Source organism: Festucalex cinctus, chromosome 5 (assembly GCF_051991245.1).
Source record: "Festucalex cinctus isolate MCC-2025b chromosome 5, RoL_Fcin_1.0, whole genome shotgun sequence".
In the NCBI taxonomy this organism is placed as follows: Eukaryota; Metazoa; Chordata; class Actinopteri; order Syngnathiformes; family Syngnathidae; genus Festucalex; species Festucalex cinctus.
The window spans coordinates 12,640,269-12,656,409 of record NC_135415.1 but is presented as its reverse complement, the minus strand read 5'-3'; the positions used below and the strand labels follow the sequence as shown (position 1 = coordinate 12,656,409).

Below are 16,141 nucleotides of genomic sequence, written 5' to 3'. Positions count from 1 at the left end.
AATCATGACTTCTTCAGACATTTTTTGGCAGGTCAAATCTAGTCACTAACTGAAACTAGCTTTGGGACCCCAAAATACAACTTTCACTTTTCTTTCTGCCAAAAAAATAAATAAATAAAAATCCCAGAATTTGTTTTTGTTTTGTTTGCTTTTGTTTTCTTGACAGTCCTGAAAAGTTAGAGTTGAAACTGGATGTGACTTTTCGAAGAAGACTGACTGGTTGATGATGAGCGTGTAGGAGTTCTTGTCCTCCTCGATGATGGACACGATGAGCGTGATGAGTTTGGGCCAGAAGTCCAAATTCTGGATGCTCGGGCCTTGCTCCTCTGGAGGCTGACTCTCCTCTTTCTTCTCTTCCTCCTCCTCCTCTTCCTCATCCCCTTCCACTTTTTCTTTCTTCTTCTTCTTCTCCGGCTCAGGCTGCAAGAAGAAAAAACAAAAACAAAACGTGGACTTGTGAATTGTCTAGTAGCACCAGATGGTGGTCACGTCTGACCCTTCTGTATTAAATTTCTGACATTCAACAGCAAACATTTACATGGGGGAATCTCAAAACAGTAAATTAACACAAGAATTATCTTACATTTTAAACATAAAAAAAACCCCACACGTCATGATCGCATTTATCAAGGCTAGGGTGTTTACTGACGGCGGGCGCGGTGGTCTGGAACTGGCGGTTGAAGAGTTCCAGGCAGTTGTTGAAGATGTACTCGTAGGTGGAGTTGAGGCAGGCCTTGACGCAATCGCGGACCACCGACGACGCCCTGGGGGGGCTCGGCAGCTCCAGGACCTGGACCGGGACCGCATGGACAAAGTCCACGTTAATTCTCAAATGCTTACGAAAGAAAACATCTTAAATATCTTCAGAACAGAGTCGTCGATCAAACAACAGCCAAGTCACTTGAGTTACAAGCTTGTTCACAAAACCAAATAAAGCCTTAAATAATGACAGCTTTGTGCAATAGATTCATGTTAGCTTGTTAGCATGTTAGCCAGGTCAATGTATTAAAAAAAATATGCAGCAACTGGTTTGTACCTTCATCCTGAAGAATGTGATGCTGGTGAGGAGGTCCACCGTGGACTTGAGATCTTGGAGGCGGGGCTTGCAGCTGGCGGGAAAGTTGTTCTGAGGATGCACACGCATATTAGATGGTAACAGATTGAAATGCGTTTTTTTTTATATACATGAAAAAAACTTTTGTCAATTCCAACTTCCTGCTCGGACGTCATGTGACTTGATGCATGATTTTTTTTAAGTCAAGTCAAGTCACGTCAAGTCATCTTTATTTATAAGTTCAATGGAAAACATGTACAGTAGCTACACATTTTATTTCAGTCCAAAACATAGATGAAAAATCATTTTATGTTATTTTTTTTAAATTTGGAAATGTGATTTTCATATGATTGTGTGTGTATGTGTTTTTTTTTTGTACAACTCCAAAACACTTAGATTTTGGGATAAAAATCAATCAATCAATCAATCAATCAATAACATGGAAAAATATTTTTTTTAATCAAAACCATGATTTTTGGTTTTTGATCATTTGTGAAGAAAAATAAACTTTCCAAATGGATTTCATTACAAATTAAGGATCTACACTTCTTTTTTTTTTAATTAAAAAATTGATTCCCCCCATGTTTTGATGATTGATTGATTGATTTTTTTATGGAATCATTTTTTTTTTTTTTAATTAAAAAAATATTTGGAGATACTAGTTTTTCATTACAGAATATTGCACATTTAAATTATTTAGATTTTTTTTTTTTTGTCATTTTAATTGTTCGTAAAAGCATAATTTATAGAACATTTTTCATAGGTCCTTTTTTCTTGTTGTTTTGCACACTCACTCTGTACATGGAGAGGTCAATCCTCAGTGAATTGTGCAGCTGATCCAAAAGCTTGACAAAACGATCCCTCTGTTCAAAAGAAAGAAAGAAAGAAAAAAAAACACACCAAAATGTCAGTCACAAGGAACAATTTTCCCTTTTTTCTGCAAGGTAACCAACTAGAACTCGTTGTATGTGTCAATATTAACGATTACCTATGACATGTCACTTTTGTTTGGGCCGCCAAAGACAGGCTGGTTGCTTAGCGACAAGCTGGAGAAGCTTTCCCCTTTTCGCTTAATTTCGTGAAAAAACAGTTTGCGTCATGACGAACCACCTCGTCCGCCAAACTCTTGAACTATTTCCACTTTGAGTGTGCGTGCCTTCCTGCAGCACCCAACATGAGGCATAGCAACACACATATAAAAAAATAACATAAGCGCGAGTGAAATTTATGTTTGAAGGAAATTGCCAAATTGTCCGTAAGTTGGCCACTTTGAACCAAAATAGTCTCCCTTTAGTGTGTTTTAGGAAATGGCGGCTTGTAGGGGTGGGAATCTTTGACTGTCTTACGATTTGATTCAGAATACATTTTAATTCAAAATGATTTCATTGACAATGATTTCTGATTCAATTTACAGATGCGCAAATAATCATCATGATCTGCTGCAGTCTGACTCGCTAATGCTAATTAGCGCGCTCCTCGTGGCACTTTCATCACTCAAAAGAATGGCTATTCATACAAAATGCTTCAAGAAAGTAGACAGAGAAGCATCTTAACATTACTCACCGTCACTGACATATGCTCTTCTTACACTGTAAAATAAAATAACTTTTATTGGAATAACTTGATCGTAACTTTTTCCTTCTTCTCCGTGGCTAAAACGTAACAGTGTTGTGAGGGAGTGTATCAGAATGCGCGGAACCTGGGCTCCAGGTGGAGGAGTGGAACCGTCACTTGCCTTTGGTGCCGGTTGGCGTGGGTTCGCTCCCCCGCCTGGGAGACCCATGTGGCTTACATGAAGTGAGCTTGATTATGAATGAATGAGTGATAATAATAATTTCAAAATTTTTTTTAAAAAAGAAGAATGTGCGGAACCACACTGCCCTAATTGGCCAAATCGTGTACAACATGAACAGCACTCACAATAAAGGCACACAAACAAGGAAATACACTACAGAAGCGTATCGCATTCAGCCCCCCCCTTTTTCTGACAAAGTTTTGGGGGGGCTTTGTTTTTTTTTTAGCTTTTTTTTTTTGTAATCGTTTTTCTGTTTTTCCGAATTTTTTTTTTTATTATTATACATTATTTAAAAAAAATTAAAAAAAAAAAAAATTAAAAAAAAAAAAACAAAAACAAAAAAAACAGAAAAAAATGATTCCAAAAAACGGGGGGAAAAAAATGATAAAAAAACAAAACAAAACAGCACTTTCTAAGTAATTTTTCATCCTGTTTTTCTGAATATTTTTTTATGACAGAAAAAAAATATTCAGTAAAACCGAAAAAAATATTTAAAAAAAAACAGAAAAAAATATTCCACGAAACAGAATTTTTTTTCCAAAAAACAGGAAAAAAAAAAGATTTAAAAAAACACAGCACTTTCTGAGTAATTTTTCATCCTGTTTTTCCTGAATATTTTTTTTTTCCCTGTTTTTCTGAATTTTTTTTTTATGACGCAAAGAAATATTCAGTTAAACAGAAAAAAAAATAAAAAACAAAGCTCCCTAAAAACTGTACAATACAGTATCAAATAATTTAAACAAAATCATTTTTGGGGCATTTAAAATGAATTCTGAATCGTACTAAATGAGAGTCACGATACTTATGAGAAAGGATTTTTTGGCACACCCCTATCGTCTTGATACTTTTTTGTGTGTAATGCGCCTCGAGGGATTAATTTTGCAACAATTCTTGAGATCGACTTCCAAGAATTTTGTGCTCTATAGCAACTCATCAAACATTGCTGCCATGCAATGCTGAAAATCCATAATATTTATTATTTCGTGCCATCCATCTGTCTAGTGTCCAAGGTTCAAATTTCGTAGCAATTAGATAAAGTCTGTCAGAATAGTTTGTCTTTGAACAAGTTCTGGAAATTACCATCATTAACTTGAAATCAGCACGACTGTCAAATGTCCCACATGGACCGGCACTGTCCCTCATTAAAAGAAGTGCCATCACCTCTCCTTTGGGCAGGTCAGCGTCAGGACTCGCTGGCGTCGGTCTCCAACAGATTCTGCCGCCGTCCTCCGCAGCGTCTTGCTGGACTTTGAAGGTTTTGCTTCCAGAGCGGCGACTCGCTAATAAGCTCGGCGGGATGGTGCAATTTCACCATTTTCACTCGTTAGAACTCAGTCAACTTGCTGGTGTCCGGTGTGGGTGTGCGGGTAATTGGACTACAAACAGCCTGGCAGGGCTGCCAGCTCACAGCGGGACCACTGTCATTCCGCCTTAACTGCAACTTTTGCAACGGTCGGCTATCAAACGCAGCACGTAATACAAAACATCTTGGGGTTGTCAGTAAAAGGTGAAGAATTGCCAGCGTTTCTACTCCACTAGGCCTCTGCTGCTGAATGCAGTTGTAATTTTCCACGGGAAAAAAAATCATAATCTTAGTAAAATTAAATAATTTTTTTCGTGCCCCCCCTCCCCCGCAATATTACTAGAATAAAGTTGTTTTTCTCATTCTAAAAGTTTTGAGGATTTTTTTCAACACCAAAATGTGAAAAACTTGGAATCTTCTGAGTATAATGTCTGATTTTATTTGTGAAAAAGTAAAAAGAAGGACAACATTTAATGTAAAAACATTAATAAATCGGTATCTAACAATAATTTCATGAATTGATGATTTTGTTAGTGAAAAAAGTTGAAATTTTAGGAGCATAGTGCCAGATATTGGGGGTGGGGGTATCTGAACGTTACGGAACGGGCATTTTTTTGTTTTTTGAGACATATTCAGATTTTTTTTTGTATTTTTTTTTTTTTATTGGGAAGTAACCTTATAGAATGTGCATTAAAAAAATGTTCTAATCTTATGAGAATATGGTCAGATTTTTTTTTTAACAAAAAAAAATAGATAAATATTAAATAAAAAAAATAATTCATGTTTTTTGTTGGGGTTTTTTTTGGAAAAAAATTTTGCAATCTTGTGATCAAAATCAAGCTTTTATCTGAATAAATTTGTCATCTTAAATGAATGAAGTCAGAATTTGAGGAGAAAAAAAAATCAAAATCCTAATGAAATACATGTTTTTGTTGACTTTTTTTGAGAAATATTCTCAATTTTATAAGAAAATCGAAAATCGTTTTTTTTTGTTTTTTTGTTTTTTTTTAAGAAAAGAGCCAACATCTGAGAGTCAGACTTTGAGGGGGGAAAAAATAATAATAAAAAAATAAACAAAATAAACATAAAATGAAATAAATGCAATTTTAGGAGAATAAAGTAAAAAATAAAAAGGTAGTCTTGTGGAAAAAACAACTTCCAATTTCACAAGAGCAAAGGTTGTATTCTTACAAGGGGTGTCAAACCTGACCCAGACCGGCTGCGTCGAAAGCAGTTAGTCGCTGTTTAACAGTAAACGACGGATTTGCTGCTCTGGCAAATTCAGCGGAATGTCACTCACCCCAAAATTGGAAGCGGCGAACCTGGCGGGTGCGGAGACGTTGGAGGTGGTGGCGCTGGGGTGCGCGTAGAAGGCGTTGATGTTAGCCAGCAGCGTGCTCATCACGGCCGGCACGCCCGACAGCATGTACTTGGACGACAGGCACGAAAAGTGTCTGAACACACACAGATTGATTATGTAATCATTTGTTGATATATTTACGTACTGTAGGAACACGATTGTCACGGCATTGATCATTTCTGACATTTTACAAGCTAGTCAATCAATGCAACTAACGTGAACGAGTGCCGGCAGCCTTACGTCATGGCCTGGTAGATGGACTCGACGCCGTATCGCATGGCGAACTCGTCCACCACTTCCTGCTGCACCTCGTCAAAGTAAACCTTCCAGGCGTCGTCGCCCTGCGCTGCCGGGAACTTGACCGCGCCGCCGCCCTCCACGTCCGTCACCAGGTGGAACATGTTCTAACGGACCACGCAGCAGAACTGACTCTTAGCTACCTTTTTCCCCACTTAGGACCCGAGCCGCTAAACGCCTTCTTACCTCGTGGAGACACGTGTACTGCACATGGTACGGTGCCACCTTCTCCTCGCCTTCGATCTCCACGCTGATCTGAAGGCGGATGGCGCCCGACACCGCAGACTTGTCGGTTCGCTTTTCTGCAGATGCAACAAAAACAAAACAAAACGTACACATTGAAGTGACTCACAAGCTAATGGCTACATCTGAGCTTGCAGTGAGGGAAGTACATCGAGAATGGAGATTGTTCAGACTAGGGGTGTTAAAAAAAATCGATTCGGCAATATATCGCGATATTACTTCGCTCAATTCTCGAATCGATTCAATAGGCGGCTGAATCGATTTTTAAACTTCCATTTTTAATGGAAAAATACTTCGGGTTAGGGTTCACACCTTAAGCATGGAAGAATGTTATATTAATGGGACATTAAGCCTTAATATTTTATTTTAATGCTGCTCAAACATGAAACAGATTACAACCTGTATAAGACTGACGTTTCAGATAAATAAATAATACATTTCCTTCCAAATCTTACATTCTACAAGTTTACTGATTAGTATTTTCTAAATTTGAAGAAAAAAAATATCGCAACAAGCGACTTATAAATTCGTATCGGGATTAATCGGTATCGAATCGAAAAGTGACCTGTGAATCGTGATACGAATCGAATCGTCAGGTACTAGGCAATTCACACCCCTAGTTCAGACTGTTCAGATCGTCCTTGACTTTACAACAGCCAGTCCGCCATTTTAGCCATTAGCTAGTGCTAGCACTTATGCACTTGTGGGAGTATCTTTGGCTATTTCGCCCTCTTTTTTTTTTTTTCCCCCACATCATGACCCCAAAGAAGAAAGGTACGTCTTCTATCAACAATGTTGGTCCAGCAAAAAGAAAATCAATTACCATGGCAATGAAGCTAGACACCATAAGTAGATCACAGAAAGGAGAGACACCGACAAACATCGGCAAAGACTTGGGCTTCAGTCGGACAATATCTTTTTTTTTTACGTTCTATTTTAAATATTACCATGACCCCAAAAATGTGTTTATACTTTTTTTTAATGTTTTTTTTTTGTTCCATGTTTTTATAGCAATAGAACACGATATTCTGTGGGCCTTGCAAAATCAGTCAAAGTCCAGTAAAACAGCTGGGAGCGAAGGGGGTTGCTTCAGTCAAAATGGCTGGGAGTGAATGAGTTGTATTTCAGATTTTTGATGCAAATTAGTTTGATGTAAATTTGACTTAAGTCGAAATTCGGGTTACATCTCTAGCGTAGGAACGGGACTCTGACACAACTCGAGGACTTCCTGCACACAAAAGTGTGAAACTATTTTTCAAATTTCAGTTTTCCTAAATGTTTTCTTTTTTTTTCTTTTTTTCCCCCCAAATATAACGCACATAAGTGAGATGAAGGCATGTCTGAAAAGACATCCGCTAACGCTAGTTGACGGATTGCCTAAATCTTCACATCTGCTGTTGGTGAATTCACAACTCCTGTAAACAAAGAAAAGGCAGATTTTGCCTCGGCCTGGTAAATGCATAAGGAATCTTTCAATCTTAAAAGATTGTTGAGCTGCTAGTAACAGGCAGCACGCAAAAAAGTAAGAACTTGACTATTTAAATGTTGTGGTTATTTAAAAAAAATCGGGTAGGACATGTTTTGTTTTGTCATTGACTTGGGAGAATGTCATCTTCCCCCACACACAGATTTTCATAAATATTGAGCACATTTAATATTCAAGATCAGCCCAGAAAATAGGAAAATCTTATAAGACAGATTTATAAGAGAAGAAATTGTGCGTTTGTCGTCTTTGATGAGGAAAAGGCAAAAAAAATAATAAATCAGGACAAAAACATCCCGATTGTCTTTGTGTATGTGTATCCGGCCTTGACGATGAAATGAGGACGAGTCATGAGAACGGTTAATGTCGTCAACAGCTTGTGTTTTATTCACCTGCCCGATCATAATTCTTATCTTTGGAGGATTCCTTGAATACTTTTTTGCCAGGCATGCTCTCCCCCTGTAATTCCAACTGCGAGGCCATGATGTAAGCCACGTGTCAAGATCTGGTCCCCGAGGGCCAGAGTCCTCCATGATTATTAGCTCTAATCCAATGCACCTGATTCAATGATTAGGATAATTATCAGGCTCCTGCCGAGCTTGCTGATGAGCTTAAATATCAATCAGCTGTGTTGAAAGTGGTAAACCTCCAAAACCTGCAGGACTTTGGCCCTCGAGGACTGCAATTTGACACGTATGGCCGTAAGCCAAGATGTTTGCTTCAATTCAAAATGGCCGAATCCCAGGTCTTCTCGGGAATGCTGTCGCTTGTGCATGATGGACAAGTCGACCAAAACATTCAGCGGTTCTTGTAATTTTAATGCTCACTATGCTAATAATAAAGCTCACTATGATAATATTCTCAGTTGAACGATTTACTGGATGCCAGAAAGATCGAGTACACAGCTGTGCAGCTTTTTCTGTTGGATGCGGAAGAAGATCTAATCTGTCCAAAAGAGTTTCACCCTAACCCATTAGACAGACCTGATTGTCTTAACTGGTTTCAACTAGATAAATGTGCCAGAGTGTGGATAGATAGGAGGATTGACCTGTATATATGACTGGATGGCCAACAGCCATACATGCCAGTGCAAGCTGTTGAAGTCACAGGGCGGCCATCTTGTGACTCCCACTTTGCAAGCAGACTAATGTAAACTATACAGTATACGTACAGATGAGTCATATACAGCTCGTAGGCGGGGTGGGGTGTTTGTGGTCACTATTTTTTAACAAGTAAAAAAAAATAAAAATAATAAAAATAAATAAATAAATAAATAAATAACAAGTGGACGGTATGTGCTGATTTGAAGACACCCTTTTTCTTTTTTGGTCGAGGCATCTTTTGTTGAATTAGAGTTATAATTCTTTAATTAAAAAAAAAATCCTCCTGTAATCATCATTAAGCATATAATTTATACATGCATTTAAAGCAAATTGTAAAATGTTTGAGGTTCTCTTGTTTATGTCTAATAAATTTAAAACACCATAAATCATACTATTTCTACTAAGTACTGTCTCAAATATTCTCCAATTTCGATACTGTAAATGTATAGGATCGTATGCCGAGAGACATTTCTTGGGAGGAGCAATATGGGAGCCTCAAAAGTCGGCTATCCAGTCATATATTTAGATCAGTGGAAGAGGTCGAGCCAAGACAGGTCACAACGACTCAATGGCCTGGCTCAAGTCACCTTTCTAATCATCTAACATTTCTCCAATATTAAAGGAGCTGAGGATGGCAGGGAAAGTGAGCGCGCTAGCTTGCTAGCTTGGTGGTTAGCGCTCACAAAGCAAATTGACAAAATATCAATGACATCATCAATGAATTGATGTCGAATATCATCACATTAGCATCGACGGCAAACAAATCTCCAGGGAATCCATCAGGCAGTGTCGCTTACGTACCCAAGTTGTACCAGACGTCCATCTCGCCGCTGAGCGTGCGCACCTCGATGATGCTCTGGCCCAGGAAGTCGTCCGACTCCCGCTTGAGCCGCTGCTTCACTCGCGACTTGATGTCGTCGTCCTCGTCCCACACGCGCACTTTCACGCGGTCCGACGAGTTGTGGCACTCGCTGCGAAAGGCGGCGAAGATAAAATATATAATTAAAAATATAAACGCAGCACTTTTTGTTTTTTGCTCCCACTTTTTGATGAGATGAACTCAAAGATCTAAAATTTCTTCCACGTACACAATATCACAATTTCTCTCAAATATTGTTCACAAATCAGTAGGGATGTAACGATATCCAAACGTCACGATACGATATTATCACGATATGAAGCCCACGATACGATAATTAGCATGATATTGTGGGGAGGTTGGTGATATTTAAAAAAACGTCCCAATATTGTAAAAAAATGAGCTCATACTTAAAAAAAGCACAATATTATGCTTTTGTACGTAACAGCAGTTATGTTATTATTATGTTTATTATTATTATTATGTTATGTTGTTAATGCATGCACACATTGAGTTCCTCCACATATTACATTCCCCTTCATCTGACAATTAGTGTAGATTTTAAACATACAAGGGCCAAAACATCCATAATTAAAATTAAATTGCACAAAAAAACAAGCCACCAGAGGGTGCTAAAACTGCACAAATGGAAACCAACCCAACTTTTTTAACAGATGTTGTTGTACTTAAATATCGTGAACATGACGACGATATTGTGGCAGTTTTAATATCACAATATCACGATATCGCACTTATCGTGACATCCCTACAAATCAGTCTAAATCTGTGATAGTGAGCACTTCTCCTTTGCTGAGATAATCCTGGGGACTCTGAAAACCTGTCACCTGGTTGAGTCCCCATAAAACTGGGCAGTCTAAGGCACACCTGTGCACTAATGGTGTCTAATCAGCATCTTGATTTGGCACACCTGTGAGGTGGGACGGATTATCTCGGCAAAGGAGAAGTGCGCACTATCACAGATTTAAACTGGTTTAGTGGTGATATTGTGTATGTGGAACAGGTTTGGGATCTTCTCTCATAAATAAGTATTGCGTTTATATTATAGTTTAATCAAAAATACTCACAAGCTAAATTTCTCCTCCCAGACCGGGTTCAGGTTCCCGTAGATGGTCTTTGTCCTCTTCTTGGTCTTGCCCACTTGGATGGTGACGTACGGGTCACTGGAGCCGGTCCGGTCCTTGGCCTGGAGACCCTGTGCACTCACAACTGACACAGAAGAGGAAGCACACGACGATTCAAATTGCGTAACAAACACCTACTCAAAACACCACACACACACATTATGCAAAAATAACACTCTTGTAATATCAACTTTTCTTTCAAAGACAATCAATGTGACAATTCCCGAGCAACCAACTATTTCAGCTTGACTCAAGCGTCAGCGCAAAAAAAAAAAAAAAAAGTCTGAAAGATGTCTCCGCCTTTGATGGACCACGGAGGCAAGGTGTGATGGTTGCCACGGCAACAACCGCTGCCACTGCACGCCACCACGTGTTGGGTTGCCGTGGTAACAGTGGCACCCTGGATGCGCGGGAGACAGCGGTGGCGGGTTTGGAGCGAGGTTGGTTTGCTTCGGTTTGTGGTGACGTGTGCCTGCAGATGCACACATCTGCAGGCACAAACGACGAGTTCTCTCTGTGATGAGCACGCACTCATGGCCGACGACGAGGCCCTCTAAAGTGGTCACACTGGCCCACAAGTTGACTAATAAATTGGATTAAAAAAAAAAATAAAATGTCCCCTTTACACTCTTCCATCTTTCGTTCTGTGATGAAAGTGCACTCACAGCTGACTACGAGGCGCTCTAAAGTGGCTACACAAACAGAGTATCTTAAAGGGGAAGTCAACCCCTCCAACAATTCTTGACAATAATATGTCCTATGCAGCCCCACTATGGTATTCTGGTTATTATTAGTGGAATATGAGTTAAGCGGTAAGATCCAGGATTTTTATTTTTTTTTTTAAATCAAAATCAGAAGGTGGCCATTTTGCCACTTGCTGTTGAGTGAAAAGAACATCACAGTTGCTCAGGTAACAACCAATCAATAGCTCAGCTTCAGAAAACAGGTGAGCTGTGATTGGTTGTTTGCCGGAGCAACTGTGATGTCATCTTCAGTCAACAGCAAGTGGCAAAATGGCCGCCCCGTGACATGTCTAAAAACGACTGGATTTTGCTACTAATGTAATCTTAATCATAACATCACATTTAGACTAGTGAGGTCACATATTTTATTGTCAAGAAATGTTTAAGGTTGATTTCTCCTCCTACCTCATTTGCTCCCCAAACCGTATAAATAAGTTCTGTTTTAAATATTACCATGCTCCCAAAGACGTATTTTTACGTTTTTTATGCTAGAGCACAAAGAAGGCTTTTATGCAGCCTCTAAACTGAAGAGAATGATTGAAGCAATGGTAGTTATTACAAAAACGGCCAGCAGGTGGCAGCAGAATATAAGAAATCAACCAAGAGCCATGTTGCAAAAGTCTCTTTTCCACACAGTTTTGAACAGATTTGTGAATAATGATGAAACTTAGCTATATTCTAATGCTAATTGCTGCAAAATGGAAAAAGATAGAAAAAAAATTCCTGATAAAAAAAAGAGACTCTAATCTTTCTTTTGGTATGTTCCATTATTTTATAGCCATAGACACAATAATGTGTGGGCCTTGCAAAATCAGTCAAAATCCAGTCAAACAAGCCGGGGGTTGCTTCAATGAAAATGGTTGGGAGTGAATGAGTTAAAGGAAGATGCCTTTTGTACCCATAGCTAGCTAGCTAACTGCATGTCACAATTTTTCCGGATAACCGCTAAATGTAAACAGAGTCACTGAAGTTCGTGCGATCTCGAGGAGTGGCGACTCCTGCCAGATAACGAAACGGGTCATTGGCGCCATTTTAGCAAGAAACTGAACTGGTGACAAACGTTTTCACGCTACACCGCCACAACTAAGTCCTACGAGTACCTAGTACTTGGTCTTCTTAGTCACACTTTTAGCCTGTTATCTGTAAAGATGTATGATAGATTTAGAAACAAATCTCAAGAATTCACGTTATAGGGTTGTTTTTAGTCGGCGCTGACAAACGTTTCTGGTGCAGTGGACCTGATTGATTCTGTTGATCAATTCTTTGGCATTTCTTTGGTCTCGGGATGTTCAAAGTAAGTTCACCTTTAAAGGTTATTTGCGATTCATGCTGAAATTTCACCTGAAAGTCCCGATATCGCCCAACTCGAGTCCCGCAGCGGCAAACATCCTCCGCAAAGTGCAAGCTGTGTTTCCGGAGGACAAAGAACGAGACCGTACCGTTGATGGTGATCTTGGCCGACCACTTGGAGGTCCCGTCCAGGATGTTCTGCTTGATGTTCTTCATGTGCTGGCCGTGGAGCGTCCTGGACATGTCGAACACGTGGCGGATCTCCTCAAAGATCTCCGGCTTGTTCCTCTCGCGAATCTTCATCCTGTCCTTCATGGCCATGATGATGTGCTGAGTCCGGTCCTCCGCTCCCGTCTTGGAGCTCTTCTCAGCCGCCCCTGAGGAGCGACGTCGGAAAAGGTTGATGTGAAGTCTTGGACGGGATTATTTTTTTTTGGCTGAAGACGCTCTTTCCACTCACGCTGCAGGCAGTCGGCGTTGAGCAGCTCCTGGCACTTCTCGTGGACTTTGACGCCACATTCTGCGCAGCGCATGCCCTGCCGGGCGATGCCCCACAGCAGCCCCTCGCACTCGTAGCAGTAGGTGGGCGCGGTGGCCGTCCACACCTCAAAGTTGTGCGGCGTGGTGCAGGAGATGGGGTAGATGAGAGCCTGGAGCGTCTTCTTGTACACGTGACACTTCTGTTGGGAAAAAAAACCCAAACAGGCACCAGTGACTCCACCGACACCAGCATGCATTGGAGCTCATCGGCATGATGTTCATTTTCAATCCGAGCGGTCGCAGATCTCTACGTCGCGACGCAACTCGAAACTTGACTCACAAGCTCTTTGTCCTTGAGGGAGGTCCGTGTGGCCAAGGTGTGGGACAGGCCAGACTTCCTGGACCGGATCATGGTCTGGAAAGAAGCGAGAGTTGGAATGAGGTTCTTGAACACATCTAGGCTGGACAAACTAGTTAGCATAGTTTGGGGCTTGTATCTTTTCCCTCCTACTTCCATATGTTTTTCTTTTTTAGCTAATCTAGCCCTGTTTTTGGCTCATTGATTTAATGTATACTGCAAGACGAGTATATCCGGACACAAACGATTTCATGAATGACAATTTACTAGGGATGTCAGAATAAGGGCAATATCGTGATATCATGATATTATAACTGCCACAATATCGTCGTCATCATGTTCACAATATTTAAAAGGAACACATCTGTTAAAAAAGTCAGGTTGATTTGTGCCGTTCTAGCACCCTCTAGTGGCTAGTTTATTAGTGCAATTTAATTTTCATTAGAGATGTTTTAGCCTTCTATGTTTAAAATCTATGCTAATTGTCAGATGAAGGGGAACCTAATTTGCTTGTGAAGCGATCAATGTGTGCTTGCATTAGCAAGTAAGTGACTCAATATTGTTATTAGAGATTGTAGGTGATTTATATGCATTGCTGTTATGTACAAAAGCACAATACTGTGCTTGTTTTTTAGTACGAGCTCTTTATTTTTACAATATTGTGATCTTTTTTAAATATCGCCAACGCCCCCACAATATCGTGATAATTATCGTATTGTGACCTTCATATCATGATAATATCGTGTCGTGATGTTTGGATATTGTTACACCCCACAATTTACACCATGAAGGTAGTGATCGGCGTACTTTTTCAAGCAAAAACAACATACCTTAGGCTTCCACTTCCACTTTTCCCTCCAACAAACTCAATTCTTTTTGTAGCTAGCGGCTCCAAACGGCTGGTTTCAATGATTCGCAGTAAAGTAGTGTCCTACTCGGGACGTTTTTTGTGACACTTGACATATTTCCCACCTTTTAATAAAAACGCTCGCCGAAAATCAAGCTCTCTACATTCACTTGTTATGGGATGTTTGCCCTCCTGGAGGCGCCGCGGTAGCTAAGCGGTGACGTCAGCTAGGGTCTATAGATGTACATTTAAGTTGAATTAATATTGGAAATTGAATGTTAAGCTATAATTTTAGATTAAGTTAGTAAATTGGTTAAATACTGTATAATAGTAATATTCTGCACATTTTGTGAAGACTTTTTTTTTTTTTTTGATTGAGTCTTCTTCGGACCTGGATCCATGGTGTTCCATCCCGCCAACCCTTCTCCATTCACTCTTATACCTGGATCTTCATTTCTCATCTCATCTCTACCCAATGCTGCTGCAACCGTTCCCTTGGTTGTCGAACATTGAGTATTAAAGGGGCGGTAGGACAATTTTGGTTATTTTTTGAGTGCACTCGGGGATGTAACACATTTTTATTTGAACTTTGAACTGTTTGAATATTTCTTTTACATTTGGTTTCTTTTCTTGAGATCTCAGGAGTACCAGTAATTGCATTTTTTTTTTGTATTTGCTGATTGTGAGTGAAACTTGAATATATTTACACATTCTAAATTCAAACACAATTGTTGTTCTGTGCTTCATTCGGTGTATTCTACTATAGGATTTAGTGACAGCCAACCTCCTCATCGAACCGAGACCTGGATAACCCTGACTTCAGGCTATGAGGGCCGTCATAAGCAATCTTACCGTTAGCAGGGTTTCACTAAGAAAATTAGAGTGCCGTCTTGCGACGTGCAACCGTTGCCGCCGGGATCATAATATAACCTTGCGTAAATGACTTAAAAAGTAGTCCTCCAACCATGAGTCAACAGTGGGGAAATCTCCTTGAAAACAAGTGCAAGGACTTCCTTTTATGACTTAATATGATTTGATTTTGTTTGCGAGAAGCGTAGCCAGAGAGCGCACGGGTGTGGGCGTCTCTACGGTGAATATTTTCCAAAATCAAAAGGACGCAAAGAAGTGTGTGAGCTCGTCCCACATCATTCAAAACACAACAACTACGTTTTATGTGTTTTACTCACCATTGCCTGGAAGCAAGAAGAGGAGGAGGAGGAGGAGGAAGAGGAGGTGGAAAAGCAAAGGTTACAAATGAGCAAGCAACAAAAAAAAAGGCTTTTCTTTGTCGTTTATCCATCCATCCATCCATCCATCCATCCATCCATCCATCCATCCATCCATCCATCTCATATTTTCAAAATATCAACCTAAGTGCTCCCACCATTTGTCTTTATGGATATGTTTTACTTATGTTAGCTGTTCACCATGAGTATTGCCATAAAGTAATGGGTGAATTATCAACTTTTGTGGTATTATTAATTTAATTTTTTAATTGAATTTAAATGTGTCCATTAATTCATGTCGGACTTAAAACAAAAAAGTGATATCAGTTAATTTTGTGGGGTTATTTTACTTGAAGTTTAATTATAAATCTACACATCGAATTGACATTACACAACACATTAAAATAAGAGTACAGTATAATACAAAAACGTGTGACGAAACATCAGGTTGGTTGCATTTTCTCATTCCAATTTCAGATTAGAAAGACGGTGTTCCCTTGCGAAAACAGTTCACCTTTCGCAGCCTCAGTTCACAGTTTTTTCTTTTTTTTTTTTTTT

At 39.7% G+C, this 16,141-nt stretch overlaps 1 protein-coding gene across 1 annotated transcript in view; it reads right to left on the bottom strand.

Moving 5' to 3' along the window:
• LOC144019770 (uncharacterized) overlaps positions 1 to 16,141 on the bottom strand; it is an 83,620-nt gene that overhangs the window by 23,602 nt on the left and 43,877 nt on the right. The window contains exons 15-26 of the mRNA XM_077523030.1: positions 13,493 to 13,567; positions 13,133 to 13,352; positions 12,822 to 13,049; positions 10,583 to 10,724; positions 9,440 to 9,609; positions 5,996 to 6,111; positions 5,753 to 5,916; positions 5,453 to 5,606; positions 1,849 to 1,917; positions 1,037 to 1,126; positions 650 to 790; positions 218 to 420 (exon numbers count right to left, since the gene is read on the bottom strand). Of these exons, the coding sequence (XP_077379156.1) occupies positions 218 to 420; positions 650 to 790; positions 1,037 to 1,126; positions 1,849 to 1,917; positions 5,453 to 5,606; positions 5,753 to 5,916; positions 5,996 to 6,111; positions 9,440 to 9,609; positions 10,583 to 10,724; positions 12,822 to 13,049; positions 13,133 to 13,352; positions 13,493 to 13,567 (1,772 nt within the window). The remainder of the gene's footprint in view (positions 1 to 217; positions 421 to 649; positions 791 to 1,036; positions 1,127 to 1,848; positions 1,918 to 5,452; positions 5,607 to 5,752; positions 5,917 to 5,995; positions 6,112 to 9,439; positions 9,610 to 10,582; positions 10,725 to 12,821; positions 13,050 to 13,132; positions 13,353 to 13,492; positions 13,568 to 16,141) is intronic.